The sequence below is a fragment of the Ambystoma mexicanum genome, chromosome 8 (assembly GCF_040938575.1).
Source record: "Ambystoma mexicanum isolate Mex_15411 chromosome 8, UKY_AmexF1_1, whole genome shotgun sequence".
NCBI lineage: Eukaryota > Metazoa > Chordata > Amphibia > Caudata > Ambystomatidae > Ambystoma > Ambystoma mexicanum.
In genome coordinates, this window is record NC_090929.1 from 860,412,270 (window position 1) to 860,433,489 (window position 21,220).

General features: G+C 47.4%; 1 protein-coding gene across 1 annotated transcript in view; it reads left to right on the plus strand.

The window, feature by feature from the left end:
- Positions 1 to 21,220, plus strand: part of LOC138473685 (steroidogenic acute regulatory protein, mitochondrial-like) — a 41,265-nt gene that overhangs the window by 11,969 nt on the left and 8,076 nt on the right. The window contains exons 2-3 of the mRNA XM_069612185.1: positions 6,054 to 6,176; positions 6,775 to 6,917. Of these exons, the coding sequence (XP_069468286.1) occupies positions 6,054 to 6,176; positions 6,775 to 6,917 (266 nt within the window). The remainder of the gene's footprint in view (positions 1 to 6,053; positions 6,177 to 6,774; positions 6,918 to 21,220) is intronic.

The following is a 21,220-nucleotide window of genomic DNA, read 5'->3' on the forward strand; positions in this document are numbered from 1 at the left end:
TTGTGAAGCAAGATTCACGACTCCCTCTAGTAGGCCAAGATTCAACCACCTCAGGCCAACACATGTGGCATCACAAAGGGAACATACCAGGGCCACACTCTAGGGGTCCGCCCCAGTAACAATCTTTTTGCACAGGGTACCAAAACTCAGAGTCTAAGCCTGAACCCACAGACGCTTTACGGAATAAGTGCCTGCATTGGTTGCGGTCGGTGAGAGGTTGTACGTTTGTCACCAGAGAATCTATGGTTGGATGCTCTAGAATCTGTGACAAGGGCTCGAACTCCCACAACATGGTGAAGTTGGTCCTCTGGGATCACAGAGTGTCCAAGGGGATCTTGGGAAGAACTGGGTGGGTTGATGGGGAGACACAGGGTGGGATCTTGTCAAGTTCCCGTCCTTTACAAACTGTTGCTGGCAGTTGGGGTTATTCCTCAGTTAAAACCCCTCTTACTGGCCCGAATCTTATCCCTTTGGGCTAATGAGGAAGGGGGTTAAACGTAAATGATTGCGTGTAATCCCGACTTGGGCTGGTCATCTGTACTTTTCTTTTGTTTTTGTTTTGATATTTTGATGTAATTTGTCTTTGCATGTTTATCTAATGTATATGTCAGGATGCACTTTGATGGCCTTTTGTCCGAATAAAGTTATTGATGATGATACTGATACTGTCTTAAATTGTAAAATGCAGCATTTCTTCTGTGCGAGATTGTGCGAGATTGTGCATTCCTGCTTGCCAGCTATCAAGACCTACTACAAAAAAACGGGACCACTGCAGTTTCCAATGAGAAAGGGGGACAGGGCACCAAAAACTGGGACAGTCCTGGCAAATCCGGAACGTGTGGTCACTCTAAATTATAACCGTGGTAAGAATGACATAATTCTGCCGCAAAAATGTACCATGACAAACACATTCTGAAGCATGGACAGGTCTTCTGGCAACAATAACACATCCTCATGGTCACAGGTGTCTTTCTTGACTCCATAACACACTATATTTCGTGGAAGCGCCTAACGAGTAAGACATTCTTTAAGACCAGTACACAGCTGTCCTTGTTTGCAGTGGTAATTTCCACTATTTTAAGACGTCTTATTTTTCTGTGAGGATGGTAATGTTAACATTGGCACCGAATCTGTGACGAATCTGAAGAAATCTAGTGGAGCATATATTTAAGTTGACCTCCAAATTGGCAGGATTCCACAACCAGTAGTATTTACCAGTTATCACCAACAGCAGAATCGTCCCTTTTCCCAGCACGTGTTCCGTTGCACTTGACGCACGCGAGGAAAGATTTATAGTTTTCATGGTAGAATTTTGCCGCAGAATTGTGTCATTTTTACTAGTTACAATTCCCGAAAGTATGGACATTTTTTAATAAAACGTGCACTGCTAGTGGGATTTTGCATAAACGCAAATGTGTAAAGCTGGTGGATTCCATCAGCACGTTGCAGGCAACACGTGACTCTTCATCAACTGTGCGCAGTCTGGGCTATTGAAAAGAATACGCTGGCCACAGGGGGGCGGATCACCCATCTTGGGAAGGCTGAGGGCTCCCGGAGACCGTTTGGGGGCGGGGGAGGAGAGGTGGTCTTTATTCCGCTCATTGGAACCTGCTTTAAAAAAATAGCTCTTTTAGCCACCACAGGCTGTTGTGGGGGAATCCCTGCCCCCCACTGCGTTCTTCTGTGAGCCCTGGGCCCCCCCGCTGCAGTAGAGACTCAAACGGAGACATGCGTCAGGCTCCGGCTCCCCGGTCGCACACTGACGCGGCCGGGAATGCCCCTTTTATTTATAGGGCACGCAGCAGAGTGCTACGTCACTCTGCCGCGGGCTATTCCCTTAAAGGGGCAGCACCACACGGGCCGGACTCCAAAGGGCATGACTATGCTGTGATTGAGGTGTTTCACCACTCCCAAACCGGCATGGAATATGACTCCGCCTGTACGCCCCTCCCCCTTTCTGCCATCCAGTCACGTCTTGCCCTCCCTATTGGGCTTAAATGGGGGGCGGTGAATACCCATACGCCACCTCCCCACTCCTCCCCCACCAGAAGTATACATACCCCAAACCCCACACCCCACTTCCCCAAACCAACCTCACCACTCTGGCCTCCGCAGAGACGCATCTGCTCCCCGCGCGGTTCTTGCCCTATGTAGGCGGGTGGTTTCTTTTAGAGGCTGCCCAGAAAGCGCAGTCTCCATTCCTGTGCGATTCCCTCTAAAATCATGACAAGGGGAATTAAAGGAGCCGTCACTGATCCTTTTCTTAAGAGCAATGCAAATATTATCAGTGTTGGAAAACTACACTGTAGTGCCAGGTTCATGCTGGTGTTGGTGCGGCATCTCCTGGCACAAACACAAACACAGCAGCCTACCTGTGTCTAAAAATGTCACAGATGTGATTGAAGTGGCGTTATTATTAGGAAGTGCGCTACCATGTGACTAGTTCATGCCCATGTCCTGCCCTGTGCATTCCACACACCCACCAAAGCATTCGTCAACAAAGCACATCCAACGTGGCACTTTAATGGGAGGGAATATGTGGAGGGTCATGAACCCCTTTAGCCTAAGTCATGATGTCATAGCTCTCAACCATTTGTGTCTCAGAGGCGGATGAAAACACCCGATTTTGTTTTTTGGCGGGTGAGATGCCCATGGGCAGGAGGCTTGGCGGGTGAGTCAGCTGTTCACGAGCTGCCATAAGCGTGTGAGTTGAGAGCTATGTGATGTGCCAGGATTGTTGAGTGAAAGAGGACCATGCCTTATGCCATCCCTAGGCCACAGTGTGATGCTGTGGGAAAAGCATAAATGAAACACAAATAGGCTGTGGACTATTCAGAAAGGTATTATATGTCAATTGTTTTCAATAGTATACTGCCACTGCAGTCTTTGGTTGTTTTGTTTTTTGCTGTTGATGTATTTTTTAGTGTATCCCCACAATTTTTCCGGTGACTTCCCTGGCTGCCACTCATTTTTCTTTCTTTGAAATGAACATCGGTTCTGGTTGCTTTATGCCAGGGTTGTCCAATTCCAGGCCTCCATAGCCAGAATCTTGACAGGTTTTCTGGGTATCCTCATTAATATTCATGTAAAAAAATGCATACATATAGAATCTTTCTATGCAAATGTTCCTCGTGAATATTAATGAGGGGTATCCTGATTCCCGCTCTCAGGATTTGGAGTTGGCGTGGGTCCCCATTCACAGTGGCATTTTGGGTAATGAGTTGGTGGATCTGGCGGCTGGTGAAGGTCTGAGGAGGGGAACGGTTGATGTGAGGTTGCCTTTGAGTGTGGATGAGGTGAAGGCTGTGGTGGTGAGACGGGTCATGGATGAGTGGCAGGAGAGGTGGGTGAGTGGGGTGAAGGGCAGGTGGATGTTTGGTGTCTGTGGGAAAGTGTCGGTGAAGGTGGACGCGGGAAGTCTGGAATGGAGGAGGGGGGAGGAGGTGATGCTGAATCAGTTGGGGATAGGGCATGTGGGGCTGAATGACTGTCTGCATCGAGTGGGGAAGCGTGAGTCAAGGGACTGTGCAGTGCGTGGGGTGCCTGAGACTGTGGCACATTTTTTGCTTAGGTGTGAGAGACATGTTGTGGAGAGAGAATTGATGAGGGTTCGGTTGTCTGCGCAGGGTGTGGCTGAGATGAGTGGGAAGGCTTTGCTGGGAAGTGACGGGGTGAGAGGCAGGAGGAGGAGCAGTGTGTTGTTGGATTTTGTGAGACAGACGGCCGGTGGGAGGAGTTGTGAGTTTATGTGGGCTATGTGTTGATTGGTGGGTTGGTGCACATCATCCTATTGGATGGCGAAGCGTCTGCGTGTGTCCGCCCACGCATTCGGTAATTAAGAAGAAGAAGAAGAAGAAGAAGGCCTACTGTTGGTTTATGCAGCACACTTAGAGGCTAGTTTTAAATGGGCCATGAATACCACAGAAAGGGTGGCATAAGTGACTACATCCGCTGCACTCGCTGGAGCATTGTGATCATTTTCTGGACTGGTGGTAATAAGGCACAGGAATCCGGGTGGCTTGTCGATTTGCATTACCTTTACCGTGCAAAAAGAAACAAAGCGTTAATGTCTGCTGCCAATACACGCATGGCGGCTGCCTTTAGAATGATTTTCTATGGAGTCTGCTTGCTTTCTTCAGCTTCAATTAGCAGCTGGTAACAGTTCCGCCTGCTAAGAAGCTGAAGACCCTACACCCCCACAGCCCCCTCCCCAGCGAGGACATGTCCAGAGTCCTGCTTCAACAGGGCAATCCAGGTGAGAATGACACCGATGAGCAAGAGCAGGTGGAGCTTATCACTGCCCGTTTTTCCCCATCTGTGTCTTTTCTGACACATTTCAAATGAGCCGGTAGAGTCGCAAACGGGGATGCTAGCTTGATTTCCCGTATTTTAGGATTGTCATACGTTAGTTTGGAAGTTAGAGCATAGGTCATAGTTAGGCAGTGAGGTAATATCTCACTACTGTGTACATTCAACTGTGGAGGTTTGGTATTCCCCTGAAGCATCTCTTCTACTCTCATTATGCTGGTAAAATAGCTGAGCGGATTAAGCGCCTGCTGCTGCGATCTGCATGTGAATCCCAGCAAGATACACCCAGCCTTTCATCCTTCCGATGCCCGTGAAATGAATGCCAATTTTCGATTGGGGAATAATTATTGTATATACAATGTTCTGTGTAAAGTGCTTCGGATAAAAGGTTGGATAAAAGGCATTGTTATGAGGCACAGGTGGGAGGTTTGTAAGAAATGACCAGGGCCTGCTCAGCAGTAGCAGTGCAATCCCGGATGGAGGTTTCTTCTTTCGGTGTCTACTTTCCGGCTGAAGTCAGCTGTTGTGGCTCGGGTCCCAGGGCGTTCGTATGTTCGCCCACCAGCCCACTCGGCACCCCTCATGCCACGGATCTGGGCGTTGTTTGCAGCTACGCCCCCTCACATTGGTCATTCCGAGGTGGTGAGGAGTTGTTGCAGAGGATTTTAAAGCAGGTATCACTTTCTCTGGGGTACACTTTGTGGGTAAAGCAGAGAGTTTTGAATAACATGGTACACGATAAAGTAAATCTGATCATTTCGGTGGGGGAGGGGCGGCGGGGGGTGTTAAATTAAATCAGATCTGCGTTTTTTTGTCAGATACCCCCAGCGTGTGGCTCGCTCATGGATAAGAGTTTGCCTCTGACACTGGGCAAGCCTTGGCATGGTGGAGCCTTGGCTGGCAAACACAGCTTCCCATCCTTCAGAGTGTGTGTCCTTGATGCGGGTAACATCATCATCAGCTGTTTCTGCATCACTGCCCATAAAAACCAATTTCACAGATACAGTTTATAATCTCATACTATGTAGCCAAGAAAAGGACCATACAATAGATAATACATGTGGGTAATAATAACGGCCATGATATTACCATTATTATAAATATTATTATTTATTGGTACCAAGCTATAAAAAATGCATATGATTTATTGTTGCTTATAGATCATTGTATGGCAGTTATCATTGCTTATTTACTTCTCCAGCCTTGAGTTGTGAAACAAGATTGCCATGAGACATATCATTCCGGCTCTTCAGGCTCAATGACAATGTGACATGTCATGTCACTTCCTAGAGAGCTATTGGTCAAGAGTCCTGTGATGTCACCGTCAACCCCCACCAGTCCCTAGGATGTGGTTGAAAATTCGCCACTAGACAACTCCCCTGGATGAGTTTGAAGATAGTCACATAAACATACATTCACATACATTTGTTTTAAAAAAAAAAACGTTTATAATGTCCTTCTTTCAAGCAGATTTCAGAAATATATGAACATTAGTTTTGCTTAGAATTAGAAGGTAAACCAGAACTGTCATTAGAAGATGGAGAAATAAGGCACTTGCTGATATGGCAACAGCCACCAGTAATGCTGCAGTCTATGTTCTTTGCCAATACACACAAATTGGACAGCCTGCCGTGACCTGTTGTAGACCGAGCACGTGATCGAAAAATTGGCGACTCGGATTAATCAGCTCATTGCACAAGTGCAAAAGGTTACGACGAAGTTGACAGTATTCCCTCTTTGCGCAGGTTTGAAGCGGACCGCTGTGGCTGCCATTGGACATGACTTGACCAGGCTCATGGTGAACGGCTCTCACAGCCTCTTCGCAAGGGTCCCTGACTACCTTCACAGGATGCTTCGGAGAAACATTGGTAAGAACCTCATTGGTGGGTGCTCCGATTGTCCACGTTTTGCTGCACCAATCATCTGCACTGTGCAGGACTTAGCGTATGCATGCATTAAGGTCTACGCGGGAAATTGAGTGAGCGGGGCATTAAGTGAGTGGATAGGTGCATGAGTGTGAATGACTACTTGGCAGGATGGCTGGGATGGTGATTGAGTTTTGTAAGTGTGTGAGAGGGGTCAGTGAATTAATACATGAATATGTGCTTGGGTAAGTTAGCTAGGGTATCACTGAGTGACTTGGTGAGTGAGTGATTAGCAAGTGGGCGAGTGAGTGGTTAATGAGTGAGGGGGTCAATGAGTGAGTATATACATGGGTTTGCACATGAAAACAAAACAGCTTAACTTCCACCACGCCTCTGCATCCTGCCATTGGTTAGTGCTGAATATAATTCTTATCCACTGTTAACTTACAAAAAACAGCTGATGATTAGCTCAACAAACTTTGAAAACGGAATATATTTTTGTTGCATTGAAATAGCAATGTGAGTTCTAAAGTCTGAAGAAACAACAAACAATACAACTGTTACTCACTGATGGCAAGGTGATCTGTGTTTAATGCCTCAGGATTGGACAAAGCCCCGCCCTCTTCTGTGAGCATGAAGTATTCCCTCACAGAGCTCTTCTATGTGAACCAAGGAGAAGCCACTCGGCAGAGGGCCCTGGAAATGCTCCAGCAGCAGGATGGCTGGCAGACTGAAATCCAGAAAGTGAGTGATGTGTATCTCTGTTGCTGGCCTTGTGAAAGGACATAGGGCTGCGAAACATGCAATTCACTTAATGTATATGTTGCCACTCACATGTACATGAATCTACAGTCTTGTGCAGGGACGTCATGGAGGTTGGCTGGGGGAGAGAGTGATTTATTTGCCCACCGATGAAACACCATCAATGCCAGCTCTCCATATTTATTGTAGCATGCCTCCCAACACCTTATTGGGTTGATCTTTTTTTATGCATAAGCAGCACAGGAAGCAGCCTCAAGATTCAAGCGAGCGAGGGAACATGTGGCCATGCATGAAGAGGGTGTGAACAATAAGTTTAGTTTTCTACTTTCAAGACATGCTCCTGACCAGGGGGGGAACCTGAGCATAGGTGCTCCCAGGTCTGTCCAACGCATTTGGTACAGTCACCCATTTAATATTGCGAAAAAGGCTAGTGGGAATTGGAACTAGGGAGGAGGTGCTGAAGGGGTTGGGTTTGGTGAGTGGCCGACAACTGATTGCACGTCCACCTTCCCATTCCAGCATCTCTTCCACTAACCTCTGGTGTCCCAAAGGGTGTGGTGCTTTTTCAACCAACCAATCAATCAAACTTTATTCGGATAAATGCATCCATAAAAGCAACAACAATCACAAAATGTTATGCACACTTATTCCTAAAAATAATTATCAACAATACAATTATGCACATATTTGTGTTCAAAAGGAATGTATCAAAAGCTACTGTCTTCTGTGCCACGTTGCGAATAAAACTAAATGCATATATAACACTCCCCTATATTAAAAACATACTAAAAGAGTAAGAGTAGAAACAATGGAACCCATTTCTATGCTTCCCCCTCAGGCAGAACATTACAAGAAACTTTAACCGCCCCACGATTATAACACAAGACCAGAACCTCGCAACTAATTAGCGCCTTGCTCCTGCAGCTTCCTCTGGCGCATTTGTATGGCTCTGCATATTTAAGTCGACAGAGCCATGCCATCAGAAGTCTTCTTCGAATTGTGACCGGAACCCTCTGATCAGAAGACTCACTGCCACCACTGCAAACCCTTTCGACCACTACCCGCGGCCAATCATGGCTAGGACCCTGTGAAACCAGTCCTATTGTGACAAGTCCACACAGACCAAGAAGAATCCTTACCCACGACTCCATACTCAACCCGTGAAGATGGAGTAATGAGGCTCAAGCTTCGGTATCCAAAAACCATAGCTGATGGATCAAATCTATCAGTAAGACGAAGACAGACAGGCCATCAGAGGTGTTTTAGGACTCAGTATTACAAATAAAGCTGGACGATGCTAAGTAAAACTATTCTCTCTGAAAACTGGAACCCCCTTCCCACCATCTTAGCCCTGAACATATGGGGCAGGACGCCAACTTTTTTTAAGCAAAGGTTTTGGGGTCTCGGTGCACAATTATGTCTAAAACACTCAATTGATTTTTAGTTTAGAAACGACTAACAATATAGAATACGCTATCTTCTCCAGCTGTCTAATTTCTCTGCATAAATGGATGCAGGCAAACCCCTAAAAATGAATCCCATAAAGACAGAAACTACGGTTGTTGTGAATTCCGCCGAGGGGTGGCCTCGCAATATCTGACCACCACAACTAGGTCAGTGCACCTCATTATCCTACCCAGTGAAACATCTAGATACCCTTTTGACTGACAGGTTAACCATGAAATTCCAAATAGGGGCTGCTGTGACTGAAAGTTCCTTCACACTAAAGACTCCGAAGAGGATTGCCCCATACTTCAACTTCCCAGACAAAGTTCCAAAATGTCTCTAGATCTTTCCCATTTGGCATTTTTCAATGGTACACATGAGGAGGCTAACACGATATTCCTTAATATCTTCTTAGCCTCCTGGAAAGGATGCAAGATGTGATGGCTTCGACGTTGCTAAGAGTTAGACATCAAGAGTATGTTTCCCAGGCTCTCCTGTAGCCCACCGTGGAAACTCACGTGAGGTTCAAGTTGTTAAGCAAATCTCACGAGACTTATAAGAGCAGGTGAGCAAGCTTTTTTTGGCTATTGTCCTCCAGCTGTGGAACTCTCTTTCAGACAATTTAAGAACTCGAGAAGAGTCTTCGTTTTTTAGGAAAGACTTAGGGCCTCATTACAAGTTTGCAGGTAGCCATGGAGCTGTTAGCTCCATGGCTGCCTTCAAACCGGGCTCCTTTTCCGGGTTCCTGCAATGGGGATTTACCGGGTCATTCTGACATAGGAGGTCCCGGCAAGTCCTCCTTGCAGGAACCATTCCCCATTCCCATTTGAGCCCCCAAAGGGCTCAATGGGAATGGGGATGGAGGTAACAACGGGCACATTATAAGTGTCCCGTTGTTACCTCCCTCTTCCCCTCGCGGGACCCAGAAGGGACACCTGGTTTTACCAGGCGTCTGATCCGGGTCCCGTGATGGGAAGCTCGTAATCAGCCCTGACGGAATGAAGGGGGCTGATCCCGTACCGGCCCCCTTCATTCCGTCAGCGCAAGCCTCGTAATGAGGCCCTTAGTCTTTCATTTAGTTTTATTAACTTCTGCCACTCTCTTCCTCTTTAGTATTTCCTTGGTTGAGTTGCAATGCTAGGCAGCACTTGTTTTCTAGCTTTACAAAGCCATATTTGCAGCCTCGCTGCTCTTTGCAAACCTAAGTAGCATCACATACATCACAATGTTGTAACCTATACTGTATCCATCTCAGTACCTTTAACTTGTACCCACCAATAAGTCAAACTCTGTGGGCAGCATTCATGTAACCCTGAATCAAGCCTTCCTACGTTCATCTTATAGAGCCTCGATGCCCGCGGGCCGCAGTTCGCTCTACAAATCTAAATAAATAAATACATGATAAAGAGTTCATCATGGCATGTTCCAACGCGGCCTCCATTCCGTTACTCCCAACAAATTGAAACAACCACCTCACATATCCAAGAGGACAGGAAGTAAAAGGCTTGCCACCGGGGGAGCAGAACGGTGGAACAATCTTTCCCAAGAACTTTAATCCGGACCAACGCCCTTGAAATTCAGAAAACCTTTCAAAGCCTTGCTGGTGCAAAAGCCTTCAAGCCTTTAGCACTGTTCCTGGTTGGTTCTAAGCTCTAATCAGACCTTCACAGGATTAGTACTTCAAACCCTCAGGATATCGCAAACACCTTTCTATTAAATGTTGTGAATGAGACCTGTTTTTTATTCTTATACAATTTCTATCATCCAAACATGGATGGATGAATCGCTGTATTCTGAAATACATGGAAACAGTTGTTAACATTGAGAATTGATAAATATGTTGCCCTGAATCACGACTCTTAGTCACACACTGTAATCTGGAGTGTGAAACTCGTGTTGGTCAAAGGGCGCTCAATAGTTGTGGCCAAAATACGTACTTTTTGTGATCCAGGTATCAGCTGATCCCTAGGAAGGCAGACTCCAATCTGGCATGATGTATGTACATTTGGAGTGAAAGTAATCATACATTTGTGATAACTGTCATAAAAATGGTCTCAAATAAAAATATCAGAAGAGATATGGGCACAGTATGTTATTCACAACCTCAATTTAGCTATTTAATTAATAATGCAGAGTAATTGACATACAGCCAGTAGTATTTCATAAAACGTAACTGCCAAAACAGTGGTAACCCTGTAGCGAGGTGATGCACCTCCGTTAACCACTGGCAGTAATAGCAGTTACCTTTGGTGGTACTGTAGCGCCACCCCAGGAATAGATTATTGCAGTGAGAAGTTGGACTACAAGAGGCAAGAAGGGGCTCATGAGCAGGGTAACAGCAGGAACACAGCATGCATAAATACTGTGCGGGTTCAGAAGTGCGGGTTTGACACAGTGGTGGCATGCTTGTCGGCAAAGACTTATTTGCATACGAAGAAAAGGAAAAACCTATTTTACCCTACTTCTATGAGGGGTTTCTCTACCTCAACAAAAACACTAAGGACTCTTTCAGGATGTCTTTTGTAATGTATAAAGTCCACCGTCCTGTGTTCAAACTTGTTTCCGTCCCTAACACTAAACTAACTAAGGAAAAACTGGGCGTCTTGTTGATCTAGATACTCACGTTCTAGATACAGACGTTTAAAGTTCAGTTCATAGAGTGAAAACACAATAAGTGACCCTCCAGACACAGTTCTCAAGTATCAAAAGGAGGGTGTTGAGTCTCTTCGCCTTGTTCTTGTCCTCAATTCCCAAATGTAGGGTTAAGTCTGGTTTACTTTCCTACCAGATTTAGCCGTAGACTTCTTTAGCACAAAACATATTTTCCTTGTGACAGGGGGACGTCTTCCCCTGGGATCTTTTTCCAACTCAAAACTGAAGTGCCAAGTCTGGTGCACTATCCTGCCAGACCTGACCACATAACTCAGAAATGGTCTCTTCCTATGGTAATAGGTTCACAACCCCTTCTTTCAACTCATTGCGTTTCTCATCCCAGACCCCTATGGGTTGTCTCCTTCTTGCTTTGGGCCTCAGCCCCTTGATTTTTTGCTTCTTTGCTCTTGTGTGGGTCCCTGACCCTTGTAGTTTGCTCTTCTGGACCTTGCCTAACTTGATATGGGTCCCAGACCCTGCTGTGTTGCTTTTGCAGGTTTTCCACATAATATTACTCAATGTCCAAGTGAACAGACCAGGTGTTCTTCCCTATCAGGTACTGTTCCACATAAGATACTTTAAACAATTTCTTTCACTTTCCCTCTTTTTGGCTATCTCAGGGTCCCAGACTCATTTACTTTGGCTTTGCCTCTGTAGTTCACTTAGGTCTCAGACACCTTGGTATTGGCTCTCCAGGACGCTTGGTTTAGTCTCCTGCCAAGCGTCTACTGACGCAACATATGTTTGTGTCAATATATTTCTCTTAGGGTCCTTGACTCGCATGTCATCTGCCTCTTTGCTTTATACCAGATCTCGTTGTATTGGTCCTTAAGGACACTTGGTTTACTCCCCTGCCAAGAGTCTACTGGTGCAGCATATTTCAGTGTCCATATATTTATCTTACGATCTTGGACCCGTGTATTTACTGATGCAGCATATGCTTGTGTCCTTATGTCTGTTTTAGGGTCTTCGACCCGTATATAATCAGCTTTATTCCTTATCGGTACCTGATCCTTATTAGGCTGACTCTCTTTAGTCGCTAGCCCTCTCATGGATCCAGACATCACTTGCACCTTGTTTTCAGGTTCCCGCTGCGTTGCTTCCTGCTCGGGCTTCTCTGACTCTCTGGACAAGCTTCTGATCCTTCTCTTTCTGCTCCCGCTGCAGTTTGCATCACTGCTCCAGCTTCAGCGAGACGTACTGCACGGCTTTGTTCCTGTAGGTGTCCCAAGTTACCTGGCTGCTTGGTTTCACTTCGGTTTCCCATGCACTGCGAGTTCTTTGACGCAGCTTCAGAGACAGCGGTTTTCCTCCACCGGTGTGCCATTCGGCAACTTCTCCCTGTATCTCTGTAGGACTCAAACTTTGCTCTCGGTTCCTCAGGGACATGCTCGACCAATGACTAAGTCCTTCCTTTGATATGTACTCTGTATAGCCAATAGGCAGTCTCCAACGACTGGACTGCACACTCCTCATTACTCCATCCTTCCTCCTCATCAGAGTACTGAACTGATGATCACCATGAAGTTCAGTAGTACTCTTCTTTGTCTCAGTGTTTTCTTGGGACTTAATTTCCTCAACTCTACAGAGGTAAGTTTGGGGAACTACAGGGTATTGAGTGTGCTGCAAGGACAGAGGTGAATTAACGGAAGGAGGAGGTTACTGCGTTCTCCCAAGGGGATCGTCACTGGTCCCATAGAGCGATTCCCTCCCGAAGACATCGACCCGCAGAGTACCATCCCCAGGGGGACTATCGGGTTGGGGCCTCACCTCCCTGGCCTCATGGGAAGGGGCTTCTTCATGGAAGCAGTGAAAATGCCCTGGAATTTGTCACAATACCTGTAGTTGGACAGTCTAAGCTGGGGACGGCTGAACTCAGAACCTGTCTATTATTATTATTGTTATTAGGGTAGTTATTGAGTGCAGACCTAATTTCAGGAAACAACAGAGCACTTTCCAATCATAGGGGGGAGAACACAGCGAGTGAAACAGAGAAAAAAGGAGCGGGGAACTAACGGGGAGGGTGAGGGTGGGCATTTGGCAGCAATGGATCTACAAGCAACCAGGGGAGGAGACAGTGAGGACCATATCACTGAGTGTCAGGTAGGGTAGGGAGTGCACTAGACTAGTCAGAGGAAAGTGTCTTAACGCCAAGTGGGGTCAGCAAGTGGCTGAACAGAAAGCTAACATAAAAACAGTATGTATCAACCAGTGTCAAGGTTCCTTTGCTTGAATTTCAGGGTAACTCTCTTCTCACTCAGGGTATGTCTCAAGCTTTTTCCTGTATGCCTCAGGTTGTTAGTGTTTACTAGCGGGATATAACCTATACCAGTTCACTGTGTAGCCCCTACAGACAGTGCTTCTCTGCTACATCATGACAGAGTCACTGGATTTGGCTTCCTCAGTTTCCACTGGCAAGTTTAAGAGGTCTCTGTCACATTCAAATTTTGGGGTCGTGTCCTGCCCCCACAATGCCTCTCTACTCCCGCTTTGCTCCTGTCCCTCCTCAATGCCACACCACATACTCATTCCTCCTACCACCAAGGACTTTAATCCTTCAGATGGGGTCTCTCCTTGAACCAAACATGCTCTCTCGAGCCTCCATGAGCCTGCTAACTATGGCTGTGTTACCCTCCTTTACCCCTTTCTGCTGTTATTGTTCAACCTTCTCCTTCAGATGTTTACAACCCACCTACTCCTTAACTGTCATTAAAATGTCCTTCTAAAGATGTCTTAAAATAACCTCCTCCTTAACTCTGAACCCAACCACTTTTGACTGATGACTTAACCCAGTCCCCTACTTAACACGCAATCCAACCACCTCCTTCCAATGGCTATCGCCCTGCCGCTCCTCAAACCTCTCTCTGTCTCCAATCTCACCCCAATCTCCTTCCCCGCTCTCCAACTCCCTCCAAACTCCTGCAGCCAGCCCCTCCTTCAAACACCCACACTGTCTGAACGTATCACTTTGCTTAAATAGCCATTTGACACGGCCACCCCCCAGTGGTTGGGCTAGCTGTGAGGCTCTGCACCTGTGTATGTAAATGAGCGTGTGGCTTATTAGCTGTGCTTGATAGGGGTCACCTGTGTGTGCTTTGGGGCTGACCCAATATTTTGTACTTCTTTTCTCTGTCCGGCACTGCCCCAGGCTGCTCATAGTGCCCCCACGTGTAGAACAATTATGGTACTTGATCTTATCCAAAGGTGAGCAGAGTAAAGTATTTTTTGAACTAACCACCATTTCCCTGCTGGAGCTCTCTGTGCCTGGCCCACAGAGAAACAAATGTGACATTGCTGTGATCAGCAGACAATCTGGATGACCATGCATGGTGTGCCCTTGTTGCATGTGTGGGATCACTGAGTGAGTGATGTGTGCGTGCACTCACTGAGTGCCGCTGAAATTGTAATATGCCTCTGATGTCTGAGCATGCCCACCGAGCCAGGGCACTGGAAAATGTAATGTTCCTCTGATGTCTGAGCATGCCCACCGAGCCAGGGCACTGGAAAATGTGATATGCCTCTGATGTCTGAGCATGCCCCCCGAGCCAGGGCACTGGAAAATGTGATATGCCTCTGATGTCTGAGCATGCCCACCGAGCCAGGGCACTGGAAAATGCAATGTTCCTCTGATGTCTGAGCATGCCCACCGAGCCAGGGCACTGGAAAATGTAATGTTCCTATGATGTCTGAGCATGCCCACCGAGCCAGGGCACTGGAAAATGTGATATGCCTCTGATGTCTGAGCATGCCCACCGAGCCAGGGCACTGGAAAATGTAATGTTCGTCTGATGTCTGAGCATGCCCACCGAGCCAGGGCACTGGAAAATGTGATATGCCTCCGATGTCTGAGCATGCCCACCGAGCCAGGGCACTGGAAAATGTGATATGCCTCTGATGTCTGAGCATGCCCACCGAGCCAGGGCACTGGAAAATGTAATGTTCCTCTGATGTCTGACCATGCCCACCGAGCCAGGGCACTGGAAAATGTGATATGCCTCTGATGTCTGAGCAGGTCCACCGAGACAGGGCACTGGAAAATGTAATGTTCCTCTGATGTCTGAGCATGCCCACCGAGCCAGGGCACTGGAAAATGTGATATGCCTCTGATGTCTGAGCATGCCCACCGAGCCAGGGCACTGGAAAATGTAATGTTCCTCTGATGTCTGAGCATGCCCACAGAGCCAGGGCACTGGGAAATGTGATATGCCTCTGATGTCTGAGCATGCCCACCGAGCCAGGGCACTGGAAAATGTAATGTTCCTCTGATGTCTGAGCATGCCCACCGAGCCGGGGCACTGGAAAATGTAATGTTCCTCTGATGTCTGAGCATGCCCACCGAGCCAGGGCACTGGAAAATGTAATGTTCCTCTGATGTCTGAGCATGCCCACCGCGCTGGGACACTGGAAAATGTGATATGCCTCTGATGTCTGAGCATTCCCACCGAGCCAGGGCACTGGAAAATGTAATATTCCTCTGATGTCTGAGCATGCCCACAGAGCCAGGGCACTGGAAAATGTGATATGCCTCTGATGTCTGAGCATGCCCACAGAGTCAGGGCACTGGAAAATGTGATATGCCTCTGCTGTCTGAGCATGCCCACCGAGCCAGGGCACTGGAAAATGTAATGTTGCTCTGATGTCTGAGCATGCCCACAGAGCCAGGGCACTGGAAAATGTAATGTTCCTCTGATGTCTGAGCTTGCCCACCGAGCCAGGGCACTGGAAAATGTGATATGCCTGTGATGTCTGAGCAGGTCCACTGAGACAGGGCACTGGAAAATGTAATGTGTTTCTGAGGTCCGAGCATGCCCACCGAGCCAGGGCACTGGAAAATGTAATGTTCCTCTGATGTCTGAGCATGCCCACAGAGCCAGGGCACTGGAAAATGTGATATGCCTCTGATGTCTGAGCATGCCCACCGAGCCAGGGCACTGGAAAATGTAATGTTCCTATGATGTCTGAGCATGCCCACCGAGCCACCGAGCCAGGGCACTGGAAAATGTAATGTTCCTCTGATGTCTGAGCATGCCCACCGAGCCAGGGCACTGGAAAATGTGATATGCCTGTGATGTCTGAGCATGCCCACCGAGCCAGGGCACTGGAAAATGTGATATGCCTCTGATGTCTGAGCATGCCCACCGAGCCAGGGCACTGGAAAATGTAATGTTACTCTGATGTCTGAGCATGCCCACCGCTCCAGGGCACTGGAAAATTTGATATGCCTCTGATGTCTGAGCGTGCCCACAGAGCCAGGGCACTGGAAAATGTAATGTTCCTCTGATGTCTGAGCATGCCCACCGAGCCAGGGCACTGGAAAATGTGATATGCCTCTGATGTCTGAGCATGCCCACAGAGCCAGGGCACTGGAAAATGTGATATGCCTCTGATGTCTGAGCATGCCCACCGAGCCAGGGCACTGGAAAATGTAATGTTCCTCTGATGTCTGAGCATGCCCACCGAGCCAGGGCACTGGAAAATGTGATATGCCTGTGATGTCTGAGCAGGTCCACTGAGACAGGGCACTGGAAAATGTAATGTGTTTCTGAGGTCCGAGCATGCCCACCGAGCCAGGGCACTGGAAAATGTGATATGCCTCTGATGTCTGGCAGGCTCACCGAGCCAGGGCACTGGAAAATGTGATAGGCCTCTGATGTCTGGCAGGCTCACCGAGCCAGGGCACTGGAAAATGTGATAGGCCTCTGATGTCTGGCAGGCTCACCGAGCCAGGGCACTGGAAAATGTGATAGGCCTCTGATGTCTGAGCATGCCCACCGAGCCAGGGCACTGGAAAATGTGATAGGCCTCTGATGTCTGGCAGGCTCACCGAGCCAGGGCACTGGAAAATGTGATAGGCCTCTGATGTCTGGCAGGCTCACCGAGCCAGGGCACTGGAAAATGTGATAGGCCTCTGATGTCTGGCAGGCTCACCGAGCCAGGGCACTGGAAAATGTGATAGGCCTCTGATGTCTGGCAGGCTCACCGAGCCAGGGCACTGGAAAATGTGATAGGCCTCTGATGTCTGAGCGGCAGTGTGCTACCCATGTTAAAGCGAGTTATTTCCTTTGCTGGATGCTTTACCTCCCGTGCAGTATTGAGTTATTTTAACAAGACAGTGTTTATAACATCTCCTACTCCAGGAATACATAAACCGTTTACATAAACCGCTTTTTTTTAGCATAGGCAGAGCCTTATTTTAGTGGTTCTAAAATGGCTTCGCCCCTCAAGATTTAGGGGTTGTCATGGTTAACGAGTGTCGTGTGACTCTCCCCTAACCTGTGATAGAGACGAAGTAGGAGTGACCAGCGATGTGCCCCGGTCCGTCATCTACTTGCTTGCAGACCTACCTGGTCCCCTTGGTCCCCCACTAGATGTCCCCAGAGCCAGGCAAGGGACTACTACATCACGGGACACATTCACATTGTCTACAAATTGGCAGGCAGAGTGTGTGAAAGAGCACGGTACTTGCAAGCCAATAAATCACTGTTCCACAAATGTGGTGTCATATGTGATGTCATAAATGATTTCAATGATGTCATTGAGGCTGGCAGAGCCCTCGTATGCGGCCGGAAATCTCTGTTAGTTGCCCACTCACTGTCTGATGTTCACTACAGGTCCTTGCTTTGATTCCTTGTGAGGCCCACTCAGCATTGTATCCTTCTGAATTCGATAGAAATGGTGCTGCTGGGTTGGGTAATGTGCAGTGCTAATCGCGTTCTTCCTGTTTCACTCTGTATGCTGCTTGATTCCCAGCTTTCCCCTTGCTGTCACTGCGTTACGCAACAGACAGAGTAAATATTACTCTGCATTTTACGTCCCTCTCTATTTTTCGTGCTAATTAACATGCCCCATGGTACAGATTTGGTAAAGATGAAAGTCAAGCAGATTTGAAAAAAGTAGAACCAGAAATAACGACGAGAAAGAATGGCAGGAAGGGCGGAGGTGAGGGAAAGGAGGAAGGAATGTCGAATGAAACAGCATTAAGGGGCAGGTTGGGAGAGAGAAAGAAAGAAAAGGGACTTTGCGAGGAGGTAAAGTATAAAGATAGGAATTACTGAGGGAAGAAATGCAGAAAGTAGAAACAAGGAGAGAATAGAGCGGTAGGAAGGAATGTAGATAGAAGGGGTGCCAGGGGAACGAAAGCAAGGTAGGATTAAAGGGAGACTGGCCTTAAGAAGAAAGGAAGGACAGTGTAAAGATAAATATCAAGAAACATGTTTTCCAGTGATTAAGTACATTTTGGCCAGTGGACACAGAAGCAATAATGCAGTTCCAGACGACCCAACAGAGCTTTTATGGGCATAATGTAAACGCTAGACCACAGAAAACCTGAAGTCTAAATACTCAGTAATCTCTTGCCACTGTGTAAAGATTCCAGGAATATAGTTGTTTTCCTGTGTGCACCACGTAACCAGCCTCATCGTGTTAACTTCTATCTCTGAGACTTGATAATCTTCATATGCGGTAAGGGAAGGTCATTTTCTGGTTAACCGCCAGGCGGCAGTGATAGCGCTGAACTACCAGAGCAGAAAGTGTGAGAGGACTTAACGCCTCCCGCGGCTCATTGTCCTTTGTCCGTCTTGCAAATGATTTAATTATGTACTGTACCGTTCCATAAATCATGCATATGCAAAACGTTACTAAACCGTGTCGTTTAAAAATCACAAATACCATTCAAATTCGAATGAGCAATATTGCTTACCAAACTCCATACATATGACTCAATACATGCAACTAAAAATCGACGTCACAATCTCAACAGCATCGATGCCCACACGCATTAAAGGGCCGTCACTGTCGGCGGATTTGCAAAAAATAATACCAACGCTAGTCAGGTATGACAGCCTTCCACTATTTTCTGCACCTGTGATATGACACGAGCAGAAAGGTTCAGTGGAAAGAGTTGCATGGTAGACGCACTTGGAAACGTACCCCATTTTGGAGGGGGCTGCATTTCCAAGAGCGCATGTCACTCCATATTTCTTCAGAAAAAGACTGACCCTGATTCTGAAAACTGTATCGGAGACATGCAAATATATTTGTCCGCTACTGACGCAGTCTTGTGAATTAAAGCCACGTGGTTTGCGAGTATAATATGATATGGCATTTATAACGCGCGTATACACAAGTGTTTCACCACCTGCAGGAGCGAATAAAAAAACGCATGAGCATTTGAGACATTTTCGTGATTTTCTTCCTATGTCACAAAGGTTCCGGAAAGGTCTGGTAATCTGTCGGGCAAAATCCAGATTTCGCTTTCTGCCAAAATAGCGTATTTACCAGAATATTGCACTCATGATCTGTTTGCCGTTCACCAGAAGGGAAAAAACCCTTCACCCGTGCGTACTCTATTTAACTGTGATCTATGCGAAATTGGCCTGCCTGGGACTACTTTCTATCGAATGGGAACTTTATAAACAAGCGTTGGCAATGTCAACAGTTTTGTTTTTTGTGCAGGCATGGGAATGGCACTTACCAGGCACAGCCCTAAACACTCCACTGAAACTGCTCTCACCTATGTCCTCAACTCTCTCCTCACTGCTCGCTACGCTAAGCAATCTTCAATCCTCATCCTCCTTGATCTTTCTGCAGCTTTTGATACCGTAGGTCACCCCTTACTTCTTAGCACACTGTCCTCCTTCGGCTTCAAAGACTTTGTCCTCTCCTGGCTCACCTCTTACTTCTCCAATCGATCCTTCACTGTCTCCTGGGGCGGCCTTACCTCCACCTGCCTCCCCCTGAACTATGGCGTCCCTCAGGGTTCCGTGCTGGGACCCTTTCTATTCTCTCTCTGTACCTCCCTTCTCTCCTCAGTCATTTCTTCTTTCGGCATTTCCCACCACTTCTACGCCAATGACACCCAACTCTTTCTTTCCTTCTCCTCCTTCAAATCTGACCTCCACCTCACTCTTTCTTCCTGCATCACGGCCTTAAAAGATTGGACGTCATCCCACTTTCTGTCCCTCAATAGTGACAAGACTGAAATGGGTTTCTTCCCTCCTAACACTCTCTCCCCTTCTCCCCCGCCCTTCATCCACTTTCCTCCTTCCAACCTCCCCATATCTTCCCATGTCTGCAATCTCGGCCTCCACCTTGACTCCTCTCTCTCCTTCTCCAACCACATCTCTCTAACCTCTTGAGCCTGTCGCCACCACCTCTATAACATCCGCAAGATCCGCTCCTCGCTCACATTCCATGCTTCCAAACTCCTAATCTCCCTTATTTTCTCTCGCCTCTTCTACTGCTCCCCTCTCCTCTTTGGACTCCCTCTCTCTCACCTAACTCCCTAAAATCCATCTACCACTCCTCTATCCATACTCTATGTCTCCTCGGCCCCCGTGACTCTATCTCTTCCTCTCTCTCTCAACTTGACTGGCTTCATATCCTCTCACAACTGAAATTTCAATTCCTCTGTCTTGTCTACAAATCTCTCCACGACCTGGCACCCAACTACCTTTCCTCCCTCCTCTCATTTTACTCCCCCTCCCGCTCTCTCCGCTCAGCAAACCTCTACCTCCTCACTGTACCCCCAGCCCCATGTGCCTCCTCACTCTTCCGCTCCTTCCAACTCTTGGCCCCCCTACACTGAATCTCCCTCACGCTCCCCATCCGCTCGGCCCCTACCTACTCATCCTTCCGCCACTCCCTGAAAGCCCATCTTCTTGACCCTCCCCGACTTCCCTTCCCTACCCCTCCCCTCCTACCCTTGCCCCCTCCTCCACTCCCCCATCCTCTCTCCTTCCCCTCTGACCTTAAATTGGTAACATATACTACTTAAGGGCAATGAGGACACCAGATCACTCCCCCCTTTCCCTTCCCATCCCCCGTCCCCCTCCCCTCTAACTCAAATCCTACACCGTTACTCCTTCACCTACCCCCTCCTCTGTCCTCCCCCTACCCTCTCCCCCCCTTGTAAATAGTTCTACTTATTGTTTTAATGACCTGTTCCTGTTTGTAAATATGTTTCTCTCACTTTTGTACCTGTTGTTATATTGTAAAGTGCTTTGGCTTAAAGCGCTATATAAATTCAATAAACATAAACATAACATAAACATAAACAGCCGCAGTGGTATCAACTGCCCATTGATTATAGCAGATGAAAAATGATGGAAGTACCTGGGTATCTAACAGCAGTGCCTGGCAAATGCCTAATACTTATACATAAGCCAAAACTGTTGGCTTTGCCAATG